Source organism: Moschus berezovskii, chromosome 17 (genome assembly GCF_049115385.1).
Source record: "Moschus berezovskii isolate FMDL1 chromosome 17, NW_MosBer_1.0, whole genome shotgun sequence".
Taxonomy (NCBI): Eukaryota; Metazoa; Chordata; class Mammalia; order Artiodactyla; family Moschidae; genus Moschus; species Moschus berezovskii.
This window is the reverse complement of record NC_142476.1, coordinates 2,559,617-2,584,771: the sequence shown is the minus strand read 5'-3', so window position 1 is coordinate 2,584,771 and position 25,155 is coordinate 2,559,617. Positions and strand designations below refer to the sequence as shown.

Here is a 25,155-nt window from a genome sequence, read left to right as displayed (position 1 = left end):
GAAATGTATTAATTTGTATGTATCTATTGAAATAGCCATGTGATTCTTCTCCTTTATCCTATAAACTTAGCATCATTGATTAATTATTGAATGTTACACAAAGTTTTATTATTTGTATAACCTACATATGGTCATGATGATTTGATATGAAATACATTGTTTGATTTCACATATATTGTTTAATATATTTGTGCCTATGTTCAAAAAAGACATGCATCTGTCATTTCCTTTCTTGTAATGTCACTCGGGATTTAGGCAGTCCTGGTTTTAGGTAATAATAATACTGTTCTCTTTTCTTTATTTTCTGAAAGAAAATAACTAAAAGGATATTTAGGTATTGGGTAATAATATTACTTATGCCTTAGAGTTTAAATGGCCCATTGGTTTAATACTCCTAAAATAGTTAAATAGATGTAGTCAAAGTAGTATCACCCACTATGATATGTAAAAATGAGCAGAGCTACTAATAAAAACATGGGAATTGAGTTATGTATGATGAATTTATGCATGTAATAAAATAGGATATAGTCTACTATAAACAGATAACTATATAGCTCATTATATATATGTGCATACATTTGTATATAGACTGACAGACAGATAAATAGATAGTCCAGCATGGTCACCCTCTCAATAAATGGTAACTGGTGTAATTACATTACTTTTCTTTTGCACTGCCTGTCAGTATATCACAGCAGTGAAGAACATGGTCTGAGAGGCAGCTAGATTCTGATTACTAGTTCTCCAAGGTTTCTGTTTTGGATCATCCTCTTTTCTGTTTGTTTACTCACCTGTAACATGGGGATAATAGGAGCACTTACCTCTTTGCATAGAATTAGATATAACTGCTAAATATCACTGAATGTTTTATTTTGTTTATTTATGTCGGGATAAAAACTTATTAATCTGTATACAGTGACATAGTTAGTAAAACTAAATTCCAATTTTGTAGAAATTTTCCCATAAGCTGAAAAGTCCCAGGCGAGATTCTTCTGTTATTTCTTCCATCCATTTCTTCTGTACTTGTAGAAGCTCTGATTTCTACTGTTTGTTTTTTTTTCTTTTTTCTTCATCACATGGGTTTTCTTTACTCATAATATCCACTTGACCTTTGTATCAGTTGAGTGAACATTGGGCTCCAAGCACGTTTTATTTATCACTTAAATTCACTTTTTTACTAAATAATTTCCTAATTGCATTTTTCATCTGGTCATTTCTTAAGGTACAGATTAACAGATTTAACATGGGAGCTATGACAGATAGAATACAGCAACTCCTTTATCAACAGGGAAAGCACCTGCTGGTCTCATGTACACAACTATGCTGGGTACAAAGAATAAGAGGATCACCGTGATGTGGGAGACACAGGTGGAGAGGGCATTTTGCCTCGCCTTCAAGCTCCGTGTCCTTAAATAGAGCAGATTAACTGTAAGAGCCAACCAAGAGGAGGAAGATTAAAAAACAGATGAACCAACTGTTGGCAGCAACAAAGAGTCCTAGAGTGTGGGTATCAGCACAAGCAAGTTTGAGCAAAGGGCTCAGATCACACATAAACTGGTCTATGACATTAGGTAGTTCTATGACAAAAGGGTAATCTGATGATGAAGAGGATCTGAATGGTTGCATGAAGAAAACATCCTGCCCATGCCACCCCCCACTAACAACCAACAAACATGCCAGTTCAAAGGGCTTGCAGATGGCCATGTAGCGGTCATAGGCCATTGCAATCATCAGGATAATGTCAGCACCTGCAAATAAATGCTCTTCAAAGATATGGGTCATGCATTCATTGAAAGAGCTGGTTTTCTTTTCATGGAGCGAATCTACAATCAGTTTAGGGGTATTGACACAGGAATAGCAGACATCAATAGAAGAGAGTTGAGCCAGGAAAAAATACACGGGAGATCCCAATAATGAGCTGGTGGTGATGGTGACCAAGGTGAGCACATTCCCTACCGTAGACATGAAGTAGACAACCCAAAGCACTGCAAATATGACTTTCTGCATCTTTGGATTCTTTGTGAGTCCCAGTAGAATAAACTCTGTCACGTTGTTTCTGTTCTCCGTGTATCTCATGTTATAATTAATGAGGTTACCTGAAAAAAATGACAATTTATTGGTTCTACTTTGAATTTGGTAAGCCTATCAATGTAAAAATAATTAATCCATAGTTTATACTGTATTATAAATTTTATGGCTTTTTCTGATAAAAGAAAATAATTCTAAACCACTGAAAATTAATTAGATACAAGTGTATGAGAATATAAAAAATATGAGTGTAAGAATTTGTATGAGAATATGAATGTAGTGAAGAACAGTGTTTGAGAAAGAGGGAATCTTGCATACACTTAACTTCAGTCGCTCAGTCGTGTCCAACTCTTTGCAACCCCATGAACTGCAGCAAGTCAGGCCTCCCTGTCCATTATCAACTCCCAGAGTCCACACAAACCCATGTCCATTAGGTCAGTGATGCCATCCAACCATCTCATCCTCTGTCGTTCCCTTCTCCTCCTGTCCTCAATCTTTCCCAGCATCAGGGCCTTTTCAAATGAGTCAGTTCTTCATATCAGGTGGCCAAAGTATTAGAGTTTCTGCCTCAGCATCAGTCCTTGCAATGAACACCCAGGGCTGATCTCTTTTAGGATGGACTGGTTGGATCTTCTTGTTATCCAAGGGACTCTCAAGAGTCAAGTATAGTAAAATTTTCATGGATTTGGATGAAGTAGGCTGAGATTCAGTAAAGGGATGGAAACCAGACAATTTAATGCTATTATCAAACTACTTGTATTACTTGGCATTAAATGTACCTTTGCATTGGTAATGGGAAAGTAAGGAAAGCGTACAGGGGCTATTGTAATAGAATTGATAAACCAGTTGCCTAAACCCTATAATTTTATAATTGCTGATATACTTAATGAATAATTTCCATGGGCATGGCATGATGGTAGCCTGGAATTTGTACATAATCTCAGAAACAAATGTTAATTAGTAATACTAACGATACGATTAACTAAACCTTAATTTAAATAAACAATGCTCAAATAAAATTATTTTTAAAACTTAATGAGCACTTACTGTGTGCTATTTTTTCAGACATTTGGTTTTTTAATCCTCATAAAAATCTTTAAGATGTTTACTGCCATCACTTTTATACTTATTATACATATCAGGAGGAGAATAGAGAAATTAAGGATCCTGCCAAGATCAAGCAACTAATAAAGTGCAAAGTCAAGATTAGATCAGATTATACTTATTATCTTATTTTTCCTCCAAATTCTTACACACACCCTATATTGTGATGTTATATTGTAAATAATGTTAAGCCAGCAAACTCCTTTGATATGACCATGATAATAACAATAATTATTATAGTTACTTTAATTAATGCCTTTAGGTTCCTGCCCCAAATAGAACAACTAATGAAAGATAGGTGCAAAATTAGTTAAGATTATAATTTTTTTCCCTTCCAAACTCTTAAAATGCATCCCTTATTGTTAAGTTTAAATTTACCATGTTGAATTAGAACTCTCCCTTTTGACATGATCTATAACCATAATAGTTGGAGAAGGCAATGGCAAGCCACTCCAGTACTCTTGCCTAGAAAATCCCATGGACAGAGGAGCCTGGTGAGCTACAGTCCATGGGGTCGGTACTAGTCGGACAAGACTGAGCAACTTCACTTTCACTTTTCACTTTCACACATTGGAGAAGGAAATGGCAACCCACTCCAGTGTTCTTGCCTGGAGAATCCCAGGGATGGCGGAACCTGGTGGGCTGCCATCTATGGGGTCGCATGGAGTCGTACACGACTGAAGCGACTTAGCAGCAGCAGCAGCAGCAGCAGCAGCAGCAGCAGCATAACCATACTAAGTATAATTGCTCTGATAGTACTTCAGAGTCAAGAATATATGAAGCAATTTCATTGACAGTCACAAATACAAATACACACAACCACACACAGTGTAACATACTGGAATACCCAAATGTTGAAAACTATGCTGCACTGTTTTCATTGAAGGTCCATTTTATATTTGTCTTTCTTTTACCTCCATTTCCTTCCTACCTCAATTTCCATAGAAATCATACACTCACAAACTCTTCTACGAAATGCTGACATGGTGATCCCAGTGGTTAAGTATATTGACTGGTGAATCTAAAGACCATGTTAGAGTCTTGTCTTTTCTACTTGCAGCTCTTGATCCAGGCTACCTTTCTTGTCAACTTACACCCATGTTTTCTCTAATATCAAGTAGGAACACCATGTCGGCCTCACAGTCTCTTACGAGAATTGATTGAGGAAACATATATGAATATATGCATCATACTGCTGTGAAAACACAAAGCAACTTCAGTTTCTTTTATGGCTCTATATGCAGCTAGTAGACAGGAGGAATTGACAATTTGAGTAATAATACAGAGAAACTTTTAAATATGCAGTACACTGGGAGAAGCCAAAGGGACTCATATGCTCCTAGCCGTTGATCCAAGAAAGAATTATCCTTCCCGCTTGGAATAAAGGTGGTTATTTTTATTTTCTAATACTTTTATATATTTTATGTATGAAGTGTATTAAATTTTCCTTTAATCCCTCAGAAATGGCTTTCATTATTAAAATAAGTCTTTCCTGATTAAAAAAAAAGAAAAAAGAATATCTAGTGATGGAGTGTTAGCCCACACACATTTCTTAATCTCCAGCCTCAAATGTACCATCTATCAAATTAGGTTAATGCTATTTACCAACTATCTTTTAAAGAAACAGATGAAGTTGTAATGTTCTGTATCCATAATTTAAAAGTACTGAAACATGTGATTACTAACTATATCTGTAAAGTAACAATTTAACAAGTATTGACTACGCCAAAGCCTTTGAATGTGTGGATCACAATAAACTGTGGAAAATTATGAAAGAGATTGGCATACCAGACCACCTGACCTGCCTCTTGAGAAAACTGTATGCAGGTCAGGAAGCAACAGTTAGAACTGTACATAGAACAGACTGGTTCCAAATAGGAAAAGGAGTACGTCAAGGCTGTAAAATGTCACCCTGCTTATTTAACTTCTATGCAGAGTACATCATGAGGAACGCTGGGCTGGAAGAAGCAAAAGCTGGAATCAAGATTGCTGGGAGAAATATCAATAAACTCAGATATGCAGATGACACTACCCTTATGGCAGAAAGTGAAGAGGAGCTAAAAATCCTCTTGATGAAAGTCAACGAGGAGAGTGAAAAGGTTGACTCGAAGCTCAACATTCAGAAATCAAAGATCATGGCATCTGGTCCCATCACTTCATGGGAAATAGACGGAAAAGCAGTGGAAACAGTGTCAGACTTCATTTTTTGGGGCTCCAAAACACTGCAGATGCTGATTGCAGCCATGAAATTAAAAGACGCTTACTCCTTGGAAGGAAAGTTATGACCAACCTTGATAGTATATTAAAAAGCAGAGACATTACTTTGCCAACAAAGGTCCGTCTAGTCAAGGCTATGGTTTTCCTGTGGTCATGTATGGATGTGAGAGTTGGAATGTGAAGAAAGCTGATCGCCGAAGAATCGATGCTTTTGAACTGTAGTGCTGGAGAAGACTCTTGCGAGTCCCTTGGACTGCAAGGAGATCCAACCAGTCCATTCTAAAGGAGATCAATCCTGGGTGTTCATTGGAAGGACTGATGCTAAAGCTGAAACTGCAATACTATGGCCACCTCATGCGACAAGTTGACTCACTGGAAAAGACTCTGATGCTGGGATGCTGGGAAAGTTTGGGGGCGGGAGGAGATGGGAACGACAGAGAATGAGATGGCTTGATGGCATCACCGACTCTGTGTACAGGAGTTTGAGTGAACTCCGGGAGTTGGTGATGGACAGGGAGACCTGGCGTGTTGTGATTCATGGGGTCGCGGAGAGTCGGACACGACTGAGCGACTGAACTGAACTGAACTGAACACTAATGAATAACTTACTTTCTGATTTTACACCATATTAATGATATTTGAGGGTGTTCAGAATTAATTCTATTTTCAAATTGACTTCAACTTGGGATAAGTAACTTCAGTTTGAAAAATATGACATAAAGACATTTCAGATTATTCAATTTCAGAGTAGATATTCTTTATATAAGACTAAATATTTTATTCTAGCCTTAAACCTATAAATTTTCAGAGGAAACCTTGGACTTGAATTTAGAATGGACTTATTTGGAACATTATGTAGAAATGATCTTCTATATGTGGTTCTTGTCCCACAGACAAGAAGCAGAAAGCTTGGTGGAAATGCATTCAAGTGGGTCATCCCAACCTTGATGAATCTTGCTCTGCATATGTGAACAATTCAAAAAAGACTTTTGCATTGGCAATACATGGATATTTAAAGAGTTTTCCACAGATGTTCAAAGACCTCATCTTGTAGATGCTATTTTCTCTCTCAGTAATTAAGTCTTTTGATGGAAAGTCTTGCATGAAAAGCAGGTATTCTGAAGAAACATGCTTGTGGATTACTGATTTTGGAGTGCGGAATTGTATTCCCTGCACTTTTAACCAAACATGTGAGTCCTATTATTCTATCTAAACTTGGGTTTCTAAGAAACCTGAATGTCATGTGACTACCAATGATGGCATAATTCAGGAATGGGCACATGTGATACAGTGAACTCGTGGATTCATCTCAAAGAGAAAACTTCTATCTTTGTGTCAATGTCGATAAGGGTCGGACACGACTGAGCGACTTCACTTTCGTTTTTCACTTTCACACATTGGAGAAGGAAATGGCAACCCACTCCAGTGTTCTTGCCTGGAGAATCCCAGGGACGGGGTAGCCTGGTGGGCTTCCGTCTATGGGGTCACACAGAGTCAGACACGACTGAAGTGACTTAGCAGCAGCAGCAGTGTTGATTACTTGAGAGTTAGAGTGACGATATAAAGTTAATGGAAGTCATTTCAAAGTACTTGAGTCCAAAGGCCACAATTTTCCACATTCATCAGAGGGCTATATATGTAAACAAAAACTCTAATAGGATCCATGTGATGGTCAGCATGAAATACTCCGTCCGTTCCATTCCGTCGCTCAGTCGTGTCCGACTTTATGTGACCCCGTGGACTGTAGCCTACCAGGCTTCTCCCTCCATGGGATTCTCCAGGCAAGAATACTGGAGTGGGTTACCGTTTCCTTCTCCAGGGGATCTTCCCGACCCAGGGAACACTAGACACCACTAAATATGTGGAGAGATATTTAAAGCACAAGAAGGAATGCCTGTCAAGCACAAATACTTTTCCACATTCTGGTCACTTTGTAGTATTATTTTTAATTCAGTTTTACTCTGAGGTATGCAGTGATAAATTACTGTAATTTTAATTTACTTTTCTTGCTGACTAATGATGTTGAGCATTTAAAAAATATTTATATAGGTATATCCATTGGGGGAGACATATATTTCTCAGTACTTTCCATAATTTAAAAATAGTAGTTCTTTACTTCTTATTACTTAGTGCTTTCTATATATTCTAGATACATGTTTGCCATATATATGTTTCATACATAAAAATAAAAAAAAAATATATTTATTTGCAAACAAATTACGGTTAAATTTATGTATGTTATATATATATGTATATAAATTATCTTAATTTGTGGATTTTCTTTTCTTTATTTATTTTGTGAATTTCCTTTTATTTTAAAAAAGGGGATGATACTTTGGGTGTGTAGGACAACTTGACAGGTTGAGGCTCCTTGGTCCGTGGGATTTTCCAGGCAAGAATACTGGAGTGGGTTGCCATTTCCTTCTCCAGGGGATCTTTCCGACCCAGGGATCGAACCCGGGTTTCCTGCACTGTAGGCAGATGCTTTACCGTCTGAGCTACCAGGAAAGCACATATATATGTATATAAATTATCTTAATTTGTGGATGTTCTTTTCTTTATTTATTTTGTGAATTTCCTTTTATTTTAAAAAAGGGGATGATACATTGGGTGTGTAGGACAACTTGACAGGTTTTAAGTTGCTTTATGCCTTGTGTTTTTCATAATATCTCATAAAAAAAAAAGGTCTATTTCAAGGCCAAAACTTTTTTTTGAATGTTTATATATTTAGATGTAACTTCTAGATCTCTAATTTTTTAAATTAATTATTGTGTATAGTGTGTGGTAGTGATTCAGGCTAATATTTTTTTGCATATATATATCCAATGATTGAAAACTGGAAAAGGCAAGTTTTCTTTTCAATCCCAAAGAAAGGTAATGCCAAAGAATGCTCAAACTACCGCACAATTGCACTCATCTTACACGCTGGTAAAGTAATGCTTAAAATTTCCCAAGCCAGGCTTCAGCAATATGTGAACTGTGAACAACCAGATGTTCAAGTTTGTTTTAAAAAAAGGCAGAGGAAACAGAGATCAAATTTCCAACATCTGTTGGATCATTGAAAAAGTAAGAGAGTTCCAGAAAACCATCGATTTTTGCTTTATTGACTATGCCAAAGCCTTTAACTGTGTCGATCACAATAAACTGTGGAATTCGTCAAGAGATGGGAATATGAGACCACCTGACCTACCTCTTGAGAAACCTGTATGCAGGTCAGGAAGCAACAGTTAGAACTGGACATGGAACAACAGACTGGTTACAAATAGGAGAGGGAGTATGTCAAGGCTGTATATAATCACCCTGCTTATTTAAATTATATGCAGAGTACATCATGAGAAACCCTGGGCTGGAAGAAGCACAAGCTGGAATCAAGACTGCCAGAAGAAATAATAACCTCAGATATGCAGATGACGCCACGCTTATGGCAGAAACTGAAGAAGAACTAAAAAGCTTCTTTATGAAAGTGAAAGAGGAGAGTGAAAAAGTTGGCTTAAATCTCAACATTCAGAAAACGAAGATCATGTCATCTAGTCCCATCACTTCATGTCAAATAGAGGGGAAACAGTGGAAACAGTGGCTGACTTTATTTTATTTTATGTTTTTGTTTGGCTCCAAAATCACTGCAGATGGTGACTGAAGCCATGAAATAAGAAGATGCTTACTCCTTGGAAGGAAAGTTATGACCAACCTAGATAGCATATTAAAAAGCAGAGACATTACTTGGCCAACAAAGGTCCATCTAGTCAAGGCTGTGGTTTTTCCAGTAGTCATGTATGGATGTGAGAGTTGGACTGTGAAGAAAGCTGATCACCGAAGAATTGATGCTTTTGAACTGTGGTGTTGGAGAAGACTCTTGAGAGTCCCTCGGACTGTAAGGAGATCCAACCAGTCCATTCTAAAGGAGATCAGTCCTGGGTGTTCATTGGAAGGACTGATGCTAAAGCTGAAACGCCAATACTTTGGCTACCTCATGCAAAGAGTTGACCCACTGGAAAAGGCTCTGCTGCTGGGAGGGATTGGGGATAGGAGGAGAAGGGGACGACAGAGAATGAGATGGCTGGATGGCATCACCGACTCGATGGACATGAGTTTGAGTGAACTCCGGGAGTTGGTGATGGACAGGGAGGCCTTGCATGCTTCAGTTCATGGGGTCTCAAAGATTCGGACACGACTGAGCGACAAACTGAACTGATCCAATTGATGAAACATTTGTTCAGAAAATTATTCTTTCTGTATTGAATTACCTTTATATTTTTGTTTAAAATTTGTGCATATATACTTACTTATAAACATTCTGTCATGTTTCATTAGCACACAACTTAACTTATGGGAGCTTTATAGTTCATCTTTTTTTAAAATTTATTTATTTTAATTGGAAAGTAATTACTTTACAATATTATATTGGTTTTGCCATACATTGACATGAATCCGCCCCGGGTGTACATGTGTTCCCCATCTTGCAAGCCCCTCCCACCTCCCTCTCCATATCATCCCTCTGGGTCATCCTGAATGTTGCTAGTGTAAGTTCTCCAGCTGTGTTGTTTCTTTGAATGTGAGTTTCTATTCCACATAATTTTGAAGCTGTATCTTCCTACAAAAATTTGAAAAAAAAAAAAAAAGAATTGTCAGTTTCTTCTGTCTGAGCAACCAGGGAATCATGTGTATATGCCAAGACTAAACTCCTAATTTTCCCCCCTTCCTCTCCCTTTTATTAACCAGAGGTCTGTTTTCCATGTCTGTGAATTTAGTTCTACTTTGTAAATAAATGAATTTTATCAATTTTTATCAATTTCCACATAAGTGATGTAATTTTTTGTCTTACTTGGTCTGACTTACTTCACTTAATATGATAATCTGTAGGTCCATCCATGTTTTGCAAATATTTACCTTCCATGCAATGTTTTCTAATTTTTTTATTTTTTAATTGCTTTCATTTTTCAGTTTCTAAGTCATGTCTTACTCTTTGTGACCCCATGGAATACAGCATTCCAGGCATCCCTGTCCCTTACTATCTCCTGGAGTTTGCTCAATCTCACGTACATTAGCCATAGTTCATTTAAAAGGTGTTAATTTCTACTGCAGAGCAAATTGATTCAGTTTACGTATATGTGTGTGTATATATATATGTATACTATTTCATATTTCTCATTGGCTTTTATCATAGGATATTGAGTATAGTTCCCTTTGCTATACAGTATGTGTGAGCAGTCACTCAGTCATGTTCAAATCTTTGCAACCCCATGGAATGTAGCCCAGAGCCTCCTCTCTCCATGCAGATTCTCCAAGCAAGAATACTTGGGGTGGGTTGCCATGCCCTCCTCTAGGGGGTCTTCCCAACCCAGGGATTGAACTGAGGTCTCCCACATTGCAGGTGGATTCTTTACCATCTGAGCCTGAAGCTACATGGTAGGACCTTGATTGTCCATGTGTTTCATTCTTGGAATGCACATGATTGGTTCTCTCTGTCTTACTTCATCTCAGGTTTTCCTGAAAGCTACTTTAGTTTCCCTCCCAACCTTCAGAAAGCTGGATGAACACAGAGCAGAGTACTCTGAAATGCCTTGTCACAGACTTTGTGAGCCCCCAGGTGAATAAAACCTGAGGCAAGCTAAGATAAATTTGGAAAGTAAATAACCAGAGGAACAGGGACATTACCTTGGACAGTGAGTGGCTTGACAATCTTTGTTTTGGGTATATTTACAAATATGTTTGGGAATATAATTACTTAAAACTTTCAAAGTCTTATTAATTTTTACATAGTTCAGTTCAGTTCAGTTCAGTCACTCAGTTGTGTCCCACTCTTTGCAACCCCATAAATCACAGCCCACCAGGACTCCCTGTCCATCACCAACTACCGGAGTTCACTCAAACACATGTCCACCGACTTTGTGATGCCATCCAGCCATCTCATTCTCTGTCGTCCCCTTTTCCTCCTGTCCCCATTCCCTCCCAGCAGCAGAGTCTTTTCCAGTGAGTCAACTCTTTGCATGAGGTAGCCAAAGTATTGGCGTTTCAGCTTTAGCATCAGTCCTTCCAATGAACACCCAGGACTGATCTCCTTTAGAATGGACTGGTTGGATCTCCTTGCAGTCCAAGGGACTCTCAAGAGTCTTTTCCAACACCACAGTTCAAAAGCATCAATTCTTCAGCGATTAGCTTTCTTCACAGTCCAACTCTCACATCCATACATGACCACTGGAAAAACCATAGCTTTGACTAGATGGACCTTTGTTGGCCAAGTAATGTCTCTGCTTTTTAATATGCTATCTAGGTTGGTCATAACTTTCCTTCCAAGTTGCTGAAGTTTATATTCTGTCCTTCCCAACCAAATTTTCCTCAGGCATAGGTATAAAATAGGTGATGCTGCTACTGCTGCTAAGTCACTTCAGTCGGACAGCAGCCCACCAGGCTCCGCCATCCCTGGGATTCTCCAGGCAAGAACACTGGAGTGGGCTGCCATTTCCTTACCCAGGCCTAAATATGATTTCCTGAGGGATAAAGATACACTGCTTTCATTACTGACAGTTTTAGTGAATATTTTAATCCTGCTTCCCTTGTAAACCTGTGGAAGATTTAAGATGTATTGATTTCCAAAATATTTGAGAGATATCTTTGAATTAATGGTTTTTATTCTTTGCATTTAACTTCGGATTTTTTATACAAGGAACAAATTGACAAATAAGTATCTGGGGGTGGATTTCTTCTTGATGCATCCTAAAACTAACCTGATAGCCACTCAGGTCTGATGTTTGTCACACTGGTTTGGGTAGTGTCCCACCAGCCATGTGCTAGCTTGATTATACGTTGTTTACATTTGTTTGATATAATTTCTTTCTAAAATCTATTACTTGTAACATGTGATAATTTAATTACTATAATAATGTCACAGCATATTTTAGTTGTAATTGTGTATTATTTAAATGGAAAAGTCTGTTTAATAACAGAATTAAAGCATTCTCGAGTTGGCAATGTATTTCATTGTGCCTCATTTCTTACTTGTATACATTTTCCCGTATTACTATTAGGATAAGTCCCAATTTCAGCTTCAATATCCACAAATATAAGTATTTCTCCATTTCAAAGTATCTTCCATTTTAATGTAGACTGGTCTCATCTAGATCAGTAAAAATAAGTTTGTAACGTGCAATATTTTAATAAAACAAGAGAAAATTTAAATATATTCTGGAGAATGTAAGTTAAATATGAGAATGCCTGCTCTTATGCTGACAGCATAATGAATAGCAAAGATATTTTCAAATGAAGAAATAAAGTAATTTTGGAGAATTTTTCATGATGCAAAGAAAATCAGACAGTTGACATGTGTTAAAATTGCCTTAAAATAACTAACCTATCATTAAACTAATTGCAATTTTTTCATCACCATATTGTTGAAATTGGTGCTTATGTGATTGCACTTGTTAAAATTATGTGGGTGTGTATTAACAATATATATCACTGGTTATTTTATATTTTTCATCAAATTTCTGAATTATGTAATAATATCTTAATTGTAAGATAACTAAGATCGGACTTTCAAACATGTTACACCATTAGTCTTAGAATCACACTGGTTAGTTAATTTAGCACTGCTCAACTTTTCGAAAGTTATGACCAACCTTGATAATATATTATAAAGCAGAGACATTACTTTGCCAACAAAGGTCCGTCTAGTCAAGGCTATGGTTTTTCCCGTGGTCGTGTATGGATGTGAGTGTTGGACTGTGAAGAAAGCTGATCACCGAAGAATTGATGCTTTTGATGTGTGGTGTTGGAGAAGACTCTTGAGAGTCCCTTGTACCTCAAGGAGATCCAACCAGTGCATTCTAAGGGAGATCGATCCTGGGTGTTCATTGGAAAGACTGATGCTAAAGCTGAGACTGCAATACTTTGGCCACCTCATGCGACGAGTTGACTCACTGGAAAAGACTCTGATGCTGGGAAGGGTTGGGGGCGGGAGGAGAAAGGGACGACCGAGGATGAGATAGCTGGATGGCATCACCGACTCTGTGGACTTGAGTCTGAGTGAGCTCCGGGAGTTGGTGATGGACAGGGAGGCCTGGCATGCTGTGATTCATGGGGTCGCGGAGAGTCGGACACGACTGAGCGACTGAACTGAACTGAACTGAACTGAACAACTTTTCCATAACTTCGCTGTGTTTACTTGAACCATCTGTTTACTGGTTGCCTGGTATTCTTTATTTCATCTATTGTGTCTTCCATTTTTGTATAGATTTCCTTACTATCTCATGTTCAAAATTTGTTTTATGACAATATCTTCCCCTCACCTGACTTTTCACATTTCCTTTTACCTCTGTTAACAGCATTCATTATATTATAATAGCTCAGAAGATACGATGCTGTTTTAATCTATTATCAATTAAATGTGTTTCTTTTAAATACATAATATCTTTTTACAAGTGCAAATACTCAGAAAGACACACTGGACGGTCATTAACCCGATATTTGCATGTTGCTTTCTGCTCAGATGAGGATTCCGAAATGAGAATTGAGATTTCATTATTTTCATTGCTGCCCTTTGTGATATCGTCTTCCCCATTCACCTCAACTCTCCTGTTTAACCTCAGATTAAAAAAGAATCAGGATTTTGTCTTTTCTCCTTTAAGTGTATTACTTTCCAATTCTAAGGAATTATTTTGACTCTCTATCTAGGTCTCTTCTAAAGTCAGAGATTCGGGTTAATGAAGTTATTTCTCTCCAACTTATTTATTTATTTATTTTTGTCTACTTATACAATACATTTATTTAAACCAATTTTATGTAAATATTTTTATTTGACATATCAATATTATTCCACCTCACAAACAAAAAAAATAAAACTCTGTATCAATTGCAGTTATGTAGAAGACAAATCAATGTACTGCAAGCACCCCTCCCCCAAAAAACGTTTTAAATACTTTTGAGTTAATGCTAATTGCTGAACAGTGTGTGACAGATATTTTGTTATGGTAGTTGCAGAAAAACAGGCTGGAAACTTTACAGTGAGAGTGAAAACAGTAGGATAATGAGAAAATTTAACCTCTGTGATATTGCAGTTTGAATAATAGTTTAAAATAGAATTGGTGTCATACAGGCCATTTCAAATGCCTATCTGTTAACTATTTGCCATTTAAAATCATTATCGAGATTATAAATAACACTAACAACAATTTTGTGAAGCCCTAGTTAAGTATGAAAACCATGCACTAAATATTAAAACATTCATTCTGTTTGCTTTTTTTTTTTTCTTTTAAATAGACATTTGGGGGCCTGGATATGACTGTCAAACACTAAAAGTGTGCTAACTTTTGGAAACCAACTGTGGACAAATAATTCCTCATCAGTGGTTAAAATAGCATCTAGAAGTGAACTTGTTCTATCTTGCACTTATTTTACACTGATTAAATAACATCTTAAGAGTATCCCTTAGTTACAAAAGATGAAAATCTATAAACATTTCACTACTTCTTTACTGCAACACATGCCACTGAGGGATAATTGGACCAAAAGTTGTCATATCATCTTTTTTATTAACAGTATTTTTCTTTTTTGTATGAAGTTTCCAGCAACAAAGACTTAAGCAACGTCACGTTTATTGTTCTTTACCAATATCCAAAACAAACTTCAATATCAGTATGTATTTTTTAATTGTCTTAACACATGAAATATAAATATGAGAAATAAATTAATTTGTAGATTTTTTACAATTTAAATCATAATGTATAAATAAAATATAAATTATAATGTAAATCTTAATGTATATTTCTCAAAAGTTCTTTACCTTTTTATGTAACAACAATCACATTGATTTACCATGGCTCATTAAATATGTTTGATCACAGAGTATGTGTACATGCTGACTTGTGTCCAGCTGTTTGATATGCTATGGGCTGTAGCCCCCCAGGTTCCTCTGTCCATGGAATTTTCCAGGCAAGAATACTGGAGTGGCTGCCATTCCCTCGTCTAGGGGATATTCCTGACCCAGGGTTCAAACCAGTGTCTCCTGCTTTGCAGATTCTTTACCACTTGATCCATCACAGAAACCTTAGGATGCAGTATTTAAATTAACGTTCAAGCTGGGATTTTAAACGAATTTGTGTTTCTTTGGGATTCATCCCAGATAATTCAGGAAATGTGGTTAGATAATTTTAAAAGAAGGAAAATTGCCTTCATGTATATGGCCACAAGAACTGAAAAATATACAAAAGGGTATTTTCTTGCTTTGGGTCAATTAGCCTTCTTTGTTTTGTAAAATATTTTATTAATAGCAATTAACATTTTTATTTTCAAAATAATGTTTAAATATTTAAAATTTTACAAGTAATTGAGTAAATTATATAGTCATTTTCATTATAAATTGTTTTGCAATAGATTTATAAATTAAGAGAGATTAAAAATATTTACTTTCTTCAATTTAAGTAGAGACAGATGGCTGGACGGCATCACCGACTCGATGGACATGAGTTTGAGTGAACTTCGGGAGTTGGTGATGGACAGGGAGGCCTGTCATGCTGTGATTCATGGAGTTGCAAAGAGTCGGACATGACTGAGCAACTGAGCTGAACTGAACTGACTGAAAAATATTTACTAAATCAATAACTAATATGAAGGTTTTATTCATGTAAATGTATTTTTGGTAAATTTTATATAATTATGCTTATATTCACCCAAGCATATGTTTTCTTTTTTTCCTAAACATAAGGTATTTGTGTATAACCTACACTAAACTCATATGGAAAACCAGGGAAACATCAGAATTCATTCTTCTAGGACTTTCATATAACTAGAACATAAAAATATTTTGCTTTGTGTTTTCCTTAGTCTGTTATCTTGTCCTGATGGCAGGAAAACTTCTGTCCCTCTTCTCCATTCAATACAGTCCTCTTTTTAACCAACTAATGTACTATTTCCTCAGTCATTTATCCCTCATAGACATCTACTATACCACCAGCGTTACACCCAAATTAATTGGAGATCTGCTAGTAGAGAGAAAGACTACTTCCTATGGTGATTGCATGCTACAGGTCCTTATCATGAACTTCTTTGGAGGTACTGAGATATTTATGCTTACTGCCATGGCTTTTGACCACTATGGTGCCATCTGCAAGCCTCTCCACTATATGATTATCATGAAGAGAACAAGATGCAATCTTCTCCTCTTAGCTGTTTGGGCAGGTGGAAACGTCCACTCCTTTCCTCAATATTTTATGGCAATCAGCTTGTCTTTCTGTGGTCCTAATGAAATTGATCATTATTTCTGTGCTATTTTTCCATTGCTAAAAATTGCATGTACTGACACCTACATCACTGGTGTGCTTGTGATTGCCTTTTCAGGAATGGTTGCCTTAGTTACATTTGCTGTCTTGTTTGTTTCTTATGGCATTATATTATTCACTTTAAATAATCGTTCAACCGAGGGAAGACACAAAGCCCTCTCTACCTGTTGGTCTCATATCACTGTGGTCATCTTATTTTTTGTACCTGTTATCTTTATCTATCTTAGACCTCCCACTACTTTTCCGGAGGATAAGGTATTTGCACTACTTTACACCAGAGGAATCGGCAGCTGCATGGGTACAGGAGGGCCGAGAGGAGCTGCTCCACATTCAAGGTCAGGAGGGGTGGCGGTGAGGACATAACCCTAGCCTGGCTTGGAGAATTTTGAGCATGACTTTACTAGCATGTGAGATGAGTGCAATTGTGCGGTAGTTTGAGCATTGTTTGGCATTGCCTTTCTTTCGGATTGGAATGAAGACTGATCTTTTCCAGTCCTGTGGCCATTGCTGAGTTTTCCAAATTTGCTGGTATATTGAGTGCAGCACATTCACAGCATCATCTTTCAGGATTTGAAATAACTCAACTGGAATCCCATTACCTCCACTAGTTTTGTACATAGTGATGCTTTCTAAGGCCCACTTGACTTCGCATTCCAAGATGTCTGGCTCTAGGTGAGTGATCACGCCTTTGTGATTATCTTGGTCATGAAGATCATTTTCATACAGTTCTTCTGTGTATTCTTGCCACCTCTTCTTAATATCTTCTGCTTCTGTTAAGTCCATACGATTTCTGTCCTTGATGGAGCCCATCTTTGCATGAAATATTCCCTTGGTATCTCCAATTTTCTTGAAGAGATCTCTTGTTTTCCCTATTCTGTTGTTTTCCTCTATTTCTTTGCATTGATCACTGAAGAAGGCGTTCTTATCTCTCCTTGCTATTCTTTGGAACTCTGCATTCAGATGCTTATATCCTTCCTTTTCTCCTTTGCTTTTTGCTTCTCTTCTTTTCACAGCTATTTGTAAGGCCTCCTCAGACAGCCATTTTGCTTTTTTTTGCATTTTTTTCCCCCTGTCTATCCCACAACCAAGGTAAGAGAAACCCAAATAAGATGGTAGGTATTGCAAGTGTCTATCAGAGGGCAGACACACTGAAATCATAATCACAGAAAACTAGTCGATCTGATCACATGGACCACAGCCCTGTCTAAGTCAGTGAAACTAAGCCATGCCGTGTGGGGCCACCCAAGACGGATGGGTCGTGGTGGAGAGGTCTGACAGAATGTGGTCCACTGGAGAAGGGAATGGTAAACCAGTTCAGTATAGTTGCCTTGAGAACCCCATGAACAGTATTAAAAGGCAAAAGGATAGGATACTGAATGAGGAATTCCCCAGGTCGGTAGGTGCCCAGTATGCTACTAGAGATCAGTGGAGAAATAACTCCAGAAAGAATGAAGGGATGGAGCCAAAGTGAAAACAATACCCAGTTGTGGATGTGACTGCTGATAGAAGCAAGGTCCGATACTGTAAAGAGCAATATTGCATAGGAACCTGAAATGTTAGGTCCATGAATCAAGGCAAATTGGAAGTGGTCAAACAGGAGATGCCAAGAGTGAACGTAGACATTCTAGGAGTCAGTGAACTAAAATGGACTGGAATGGGTGAATTTAACTCAGATGACCATTATATCTACTACTGTGGGCAGGAATCCCTTAGAAGAAATGGAGCAGCCATCATAATCAACAGAAGAGTCCAAAATGCAGAACGTGGATGCAATCTTAAAAAAGACAGAATGATTTCTGTTTGTTTCCAAGGAAAACCATTCAATATTACAGTAATCCAAGCCTATGCCCCAACCAGTAATGCTGAAGAAGCCGAAGTTGAACGGTTCTATGAATACCTCCAAGACCTTTTATAACTAACACCCAAAAAAGATATCCTTTTCGTTATAGGGTACTGCAATGTAAAAGTAGGATGTCAATAAACACCTGGAGTAACAGGAAAATTGGGCATTGGAGCACGGAATGAAGCAGGGCAAAGGCTAAAAGAGTTTTGACAAGAGAACGCACTGGTCATAGCAAACACCCTCTTTCAACAACACAAGAGAAGACTCTACACATGGACATCACCAGATGGCCAACACCAAAATCAGATTGATTATATTCTTTGCAGCCAAAGATGGAGAAGATCTATACAGTTAGCAAAAACAAGACCAGGAGCTGACTGTGGCTCAGATCATGAACTCCTTATTGCCAAATTCAAACTTAAATTGAAGAAAGTAGGGAAAACTACTAAACCATTCAGATATGACCTAAATAAAATTCCTTATGATTATACAGTGGAAGTGAGAAATAGATTTAAGGGACTAGATCTGATAGATAGAATGCCTGATGAACTATGAACTGGGTCTTACAAATGTCTTAATCTTGATGAGACTTAATTTTTTCATCTATCAAATTAGGTTAATGACATAATCATTACTATTGTGTGCTATGATTTTTTCTGCTATATGCATGGAGTTGTACCATTCACATAGATTTATTCCAGATCACTTCTTTACACAGATGACTCCTCACAGGCATATCCATCTGTGTTTGAAAGCTGAATGGTCCATTCATAGTTTATATATTTATTTGTGCATCATTTGCAAGCACTTTTTTTTTTTTGGCAGTTTACTTATATCACACATTTAGCCTCTGATTATTTGTGACTTTGTATACTAATAGTCCAGAAGTGTACTCATTGGAAATGAATTGCCCTTTTTCTCACCCCTCCCCAACTCCCCCATCATTTTCTCCAGAAATAATGAACTGCAGTTAACTGCTGGATGGGCATTTTTCCAGATGGTTTGTATGCATAAGTGTATTTTTTGAAATAGCAATGGGTCATAAAGTACAGCTGATTTGTTAAGTGTTACTGAATAGTGTGGGCACCTTTGTGTGTGTGTGTGTTTCTGCCTTGTCCTTTTCCTGTTGTCTGGTCTATCTGTCTGTGTTCATCACTCTAATAGCTGCCTTGTATTCTGTGAGTCATTAAATACAGTCCTCATGATCGGACATTTTCTGGTCTTGTAAATAGTTGTACAGCTAGCATCTTTGCACACAGCTGTTTGTGCCTTTATCTGCTTCCTCAGGATAAACTCCTAGAAATGGGGTTGTTAGAGCAAAGGTAGCTCATTACATGGATGGCCCAGGAAGTTTTGCCAGCCTGAAACCCTCATTGGCAATGTTGAGAACGCATTTCCTCCCAGCTGGCCCCAATGGTCACTGCCCAGATGGGCCTGCCTACCAGTATTAACAGCCACACATCTTAGGCTGAGGCTCTAAGCTTAAATTTGCATTGATCTTTGTTTACTCGGTATGTCCACTTTTTTTTCTATCACTTCACGGTATGAAGTAGCGCAAGTGGTAAAGAATCCGCCTGCCAGTGCAGGAGACATGAGACATGGGTTTGATCCCTGGATCAGAAGATCCCCTGGAGAAGGAAAATAACAAGCCACTCCAGTATTCTTGCCTGGAAAGTCCCATGAAGAGAGGAGCCTGTTGAGTTACAGTCTATGGGGTCGCAAAGAGTCAGACACGACTGAGGCAACTTAGCATCTACATACACAACCATGCCATGCATATAGTAATCTATGGTTAAAAGTATACCTATAAATTATTGGATTAGGGAAACTTATAGGAAAAGTGTTAATTTTGTTGCAGTCACTCCTGTATCTTTTCATCACTTTCCTATTCCAATGCTCTGGTACAATTTATGTCAGTTCATATATAGTCTAATTCTTGTATTTCTTTCCGTAGTCTGATTCTTGTATTTCTTTCTGTCTTTCACCCTCCTATCATACAAATTGCACAAATATCTTTACTGGAATTATATGCAGCCTTCCCTGTTTCTCAAATCTCTCTTCATCCTTATACTCACATTCTCAATTACCTTACACGGCTTCCCATTTCCTAAGAATAGCAAGAAAATCCATCAGCCATTCATAACTTTTACATCCATTTTCAACCTCTTGGGTTTAGTTACAACTATGTGCTCACTCAATCATGCCCAACTTTTTATGACCCCATGGACTGTAGACCATCGGGCTTCCCTGTCCATGCGATTATCCAGGCAAGAAATGGAGGGATTGCCATTCACTTTTCCAGGGAATCTTCCTAACCCAGGGAAAGAAGTTGCCTCTCCTATTTTTCTTGCATTGTCTGGCAGATTCTTTCCCACTGAACCACCTGGGACCTATTAATTCACATTAGGCTCTGGATCATCTCAAATGATTAAATATACATAGATGGTCTACTGCTGTGTGTGCATAAGGTTCCTTATATGTCCAACTATAAACTTATCCTAGGAGAGGATTTAACTTGAAGAGATCAGAAATATTTTCTCCTTAAAGAAAGGAAAAAAAAAATTCTTCAGATTTCATAACTCAATAGAATTTGGCATTTATTACATGGAAAGGATAATGAATTTAAGACTGAGCTAATATGATATATTTTTTTCAGGTTATGTAATTAACCATAATAGAATATAAATGGAGACTAGGAACAACATGACAGGTTTTGTTCTACTGGGACTCACACAGAATCCAAAGCTGCAGAAAGTTATATTTGCTGTGTTTCTGGTCGTCTACATTGTCTCTATAGTATGGAGTGTGCTCACCTTGGTCACCATCACAGTCAGCCCATTGTTGGGGTGCCCAATGTACTTTTTCCTGTCTCATCTCTCTTTTACTGATGCTTATTACTCCTCTGTCAATAACCTGAAATTGGCTGTAGATTCATTCCATAAAACAAAAACTAGCCCTTTCAATGAATGCATTACTCAGATTTTTGGGGAACAATTATTTGGAGGTGCTGATGTCATCCTTCATTCCAATCCCAAAGAAAGGCAATGCCAAAGAATGATCAAACTATCACACAATTGCACTCATCTCATACGCTAGTAAAGTCATGCTCAAAATTCTCCAAGCCAGGCTTCAGCAATATGTAAACCGTGAACTCCCAGATGTTCAAGCAGGTTTTAGAAAAGGCAGAGGCACCAGAGATCAAATTGCCAACATCCGCTGGATCATGGAGAAAGCAAGAGAATTTCAGAAAAACATGTATTTCTGCTTCATTCACTATGCCAAAGCCTTTGACTGTGTCGATCACAATAAACTGTGGAACATTCTGAAAGAGATGGGAATCCCAGACCACCTGACCTGCCTCTTGAGAAACCTGTATGCAGGTCAGGAAGCAACAGTTAGAACTGGACATGGAACAACAGACTGGTTCCAAATAGGAAAAGGTGTACGTCAGGGTTGTATATTGTCACCTTGCTTATTTAACTTATATGCAGAGTACATCATGAGGAACGCTGGGCTGGAAGAAGCACAAGCTGGAATCAAGATTGCTGGGAGAAATATCAATAACCTCAGATATGCAGATGACACCACCCTTATGGCAGAAAGTGAAGAGGAACTCAAAAGCCTCTTGATGAAAGTGAAAGAGGAGAGTGAAAAGGTTGGTTTGAAGCTCAACATTCAGAAAACAAAGATCATGGCATCTGGTCCCATCACTTCATGGGAAATAGATGGAAAAACAGTGGTAACAGTGTCAGACTTTATTTTTTGGGCTCCAAAATCACTGCAGATGCTGATTGCAGCCAGGAAATTAAAAGACACTTGCTCCTTGGAAGGAAAGTTATGACCAACCTAGATAGTATATTAAAAAGCAGAGACATTACTTTGCCAACCAAGGTCCGTCTAGTCAAGGCAATGGTTTTTCCCGTGGTCATGTATGGATGTGAGAGTTGGACTGTGAGGAAGGCTGATCGCCGAAGAATCTATGCTTTTGAACTGTGGTGTTGGAGAAGACTCTTGAGAGTCCCTTATACTGCAAGGAGATCCAACCAGTCCATTCTAAAGGAGATCAATCCTGGATGTTCATTGGAGGGACTGATGCTAAAGCTGAAACTGCAATACTTTGGCCACCTCATGTGACGAGTTGACTCACTGGAAAAGACTCTGATGCTGAGAAAGGTTGGGGGAGGGAGGAGAAGGGGACGACAGAGAATGAGATGGCTGGATGGCATCACCGACTCTGTGGACATGAGTTTGAGTGTACTCCGGGAGTTGGTGATGGACAGGGAGGCCTGGCATGCTGTAATTCATGGGGTCGCGGAGAGTCGGACACGACTGAGCGACTGAACTGAACTGAACTGAACTGATGTCATCCTGCTCACTGTGATGGCCTATGACCGCTATGTGGTCATCCGCAAACCTTTGCATTATACGACCATTATGAACTGGCAATTGTGTTGGCTGCTAATTGGAGTGGTATGGGTGCGAAGCTTTCTTCATGCAACCATTCAGATCCTCTTCATCTTCAGGTTACCCTCCTATGGCCTTAATGTTATAGACCATTTGATGTGTGATCTGAACCCTTTGCTAAATCTTGCCTGCACTGATACCCACACTCTAGGGCTCTTTGTTGCTGCCAACAGTGGTTTCCTCCGTCTGTTACACTTCCCCCTCTTTATGGGTTCCTATGTGGTCATTGTGCACTCCCTAAGGACACACAGTTTGGAGGCGAGGCACAAGGCCCTCTCCACCTGTGTCTCCCACATCACAGCTGTCATCATATTCCTTGTAGCCTGCATTTTTGTGTACCTGAGACCAGCAGCTACTTTTCCAATTGATAAAGCAGTTACTGTATTTTATGCCATGATAACTCCCATGTTAAATCCCTTAATCTATACCTTGAGAAATGCTTAGATGAAAAATGCCATTAGGAATTTGTGTAATAGAAAAGTTATTTCAGGTGATAGATAAAATTTACAGGAAGCCCATGATTGATTCTACTAATGCAAAGGTCAAAAGGACATTGCTGATGCTTTCAATAAAGAATACCTATGAGATCAAAGGAAAATAAATAACCAATATACATCATAGATTCTGCAGGGGGGAGAAGAAATGGGTACAAGGAAAGTCAGGAAAAATTTAGCAGGAGGCTACTTTTGCATGTTTGGAACATTCTACCAGGTTGGGGCTTAGTTTTTCTAGTTTTATCAGTGTATGTGATTAGTAAACTCATTCTAATTAAAAAAATAATAAAATAAATTTTAAAAACACCGATATTTAGCAGTCATCTCTGCAACAATCCAATGAAGTTGACATTGCTACTACCCTCATTTTACAGGTGGGAAAGCAAGCAGAAAGAGGAAAGTTCCAAAACAGAAATATTGAAGATTTTTTAACTGTATTTAGATTCTCTCTCAGACCATGTTTTCAGCTGCTGAACTATGCTGCTAGGCAATGGTAACAGAAAGGACACATAACTACATTATTACTTCCATTTTTTGAGACAGGAACTGTGTTGAAACACACACATACATATGCATATACACAGATACATATATGTATATATTATATATATATAATTTTATATATGATATATAACTAGTTCAGAGGTTCAAATTAATAAGCCATTTTATCTCTAAGGGGTATGTAAGTTATATTACACCATATTTCCAAATGTTCTTGTTGCTTTCAAAATCATTTTGCTTTGCTTATGTCTTATCCTGATAATCCATCAAAAAGAATGTGATGATTCAGGTAAAAGTATAGTTTAATATCAGACAGAAATTTTGCTTTATTAAATAAATTAAATGCCATACTCTCTCTAATACTTACCTACTTGCTAACAATAGTTTCTCAAAATAGCACATCTGGTTGTCAATAAGAACCACATGGTTTATGATAAATACTGAATAAGTTCAGTTCAGTCTCTCAGTCGTGTCTGACTCTTTGCCACCCCATGAACTGCAGCACACCAGGCCTCCTTGTCCATTCAACTCCCAGAGTTTATTCAAACTCATGTCAATTGAGTTGGTGATGCCATCCAACCATCTCATCCTCTGTCGCCCCCTTCTCCTCTCACCTTCAATCTCTCCCAGCAGATACTGAATACATTAGTGTAAATATAAGGGAAGATGAAAAACTCACATAAAATATATAGCAAAATGCATCATTGCACACTAGGATTTATGTCACGGTCTTTGTAGACCAGGACCTGGGAACTGGAGTTGACGAGAATAAGGATGCAGGGGACCCAAGTCTCGAGTGAAACAAAGGTACTTTATTTGCAGAAATGCATGCTTATATATCTTCAATAAAATGATTACTCAGCCATTAAAAAGAATGGAATTCCACCAGTTGCAACAAAATGGATAGTCCTTTAAGTAAAAGGTCACTGAAGGGATTCACTGAAGGGAATCCAAGCAGGTGCTCTTTCCCATGATCTCAGTCCTGGGAACTGCCTGCAGCTCTGCTTGTTCCTGTTTTCCAGGAACCGATAAGGAACAGAGAGTCCTTGAGAAACTGAACACAAAGAAAGAAAACCTATTGGATCCCTTAAAGTTGAATGTCTCCTGACAGATTTACATTCAATATTACAGCTGGGACAAGTAAGAAAGGCTCTAATAAATAAAGTACCTTTGTTTCACTCGAGACTTGGGTCCCCTGCATCCTCTAATAATTTGTATTATAAATTCAGGA

General features: G+C 37.9%; 1 protein-coding gene and 2 pseudogenes across 1 annotated transcript; 2 read left to right on the top strand and 1 right to left on the bottom strand.

The window, feature by feature from the left end:
- Nucleotides 1–1,422: 1,422 nt before the first annotated feature.
- Nucleotides 1,423–4,262, bottom strand: LOC129551026 (olfactory receptor 4C13-like). Its single transcript, XM_055418775.1, has 2 exons — nt 4,227–4,262; nt 1,423–2,142 (listed from the first exon to the last, which is right to left on the bottom strand). Exons 1-2 carry the CDS (start codon nt 4,260–4,262, stop codon nt 1,423–1,425), a joined length of 756 nt encoding a protein of 251 aa, XP_055274750.1.
- Nucleotides 4,261–17,526, top strand: LOC129551027 (olfactory receptor 4P4-like; annotated as a pseudogene).
- A 3,624-nt stretch (nt 17,527–21,150) lies between these two features.
- Nucleotides 21,151–23,430, top strand: LOC129551147 (olfactory receptor 4C46-like; annotated as a pseudogene).
- Nucleotides 23,431–25,155: the final 1,725 nt, after the last annotated feature.

Bases quoted from the DNA above. Each gene is read 5' to 3' on its own strand.
- LOC129551026 (XM_055418775.1), bottom strand. From the start codon at position 4,262: ATGGTGTTCCTACTTGATATTAGAGAAAACATGGGT. The intron at 2,143-4,226 runs GTAAGTTGACAA...TTACATTGATAG, and splicing joins ATATTAGAGAAAACATGGGT to GCTTACCAAATTCAAAGTAG.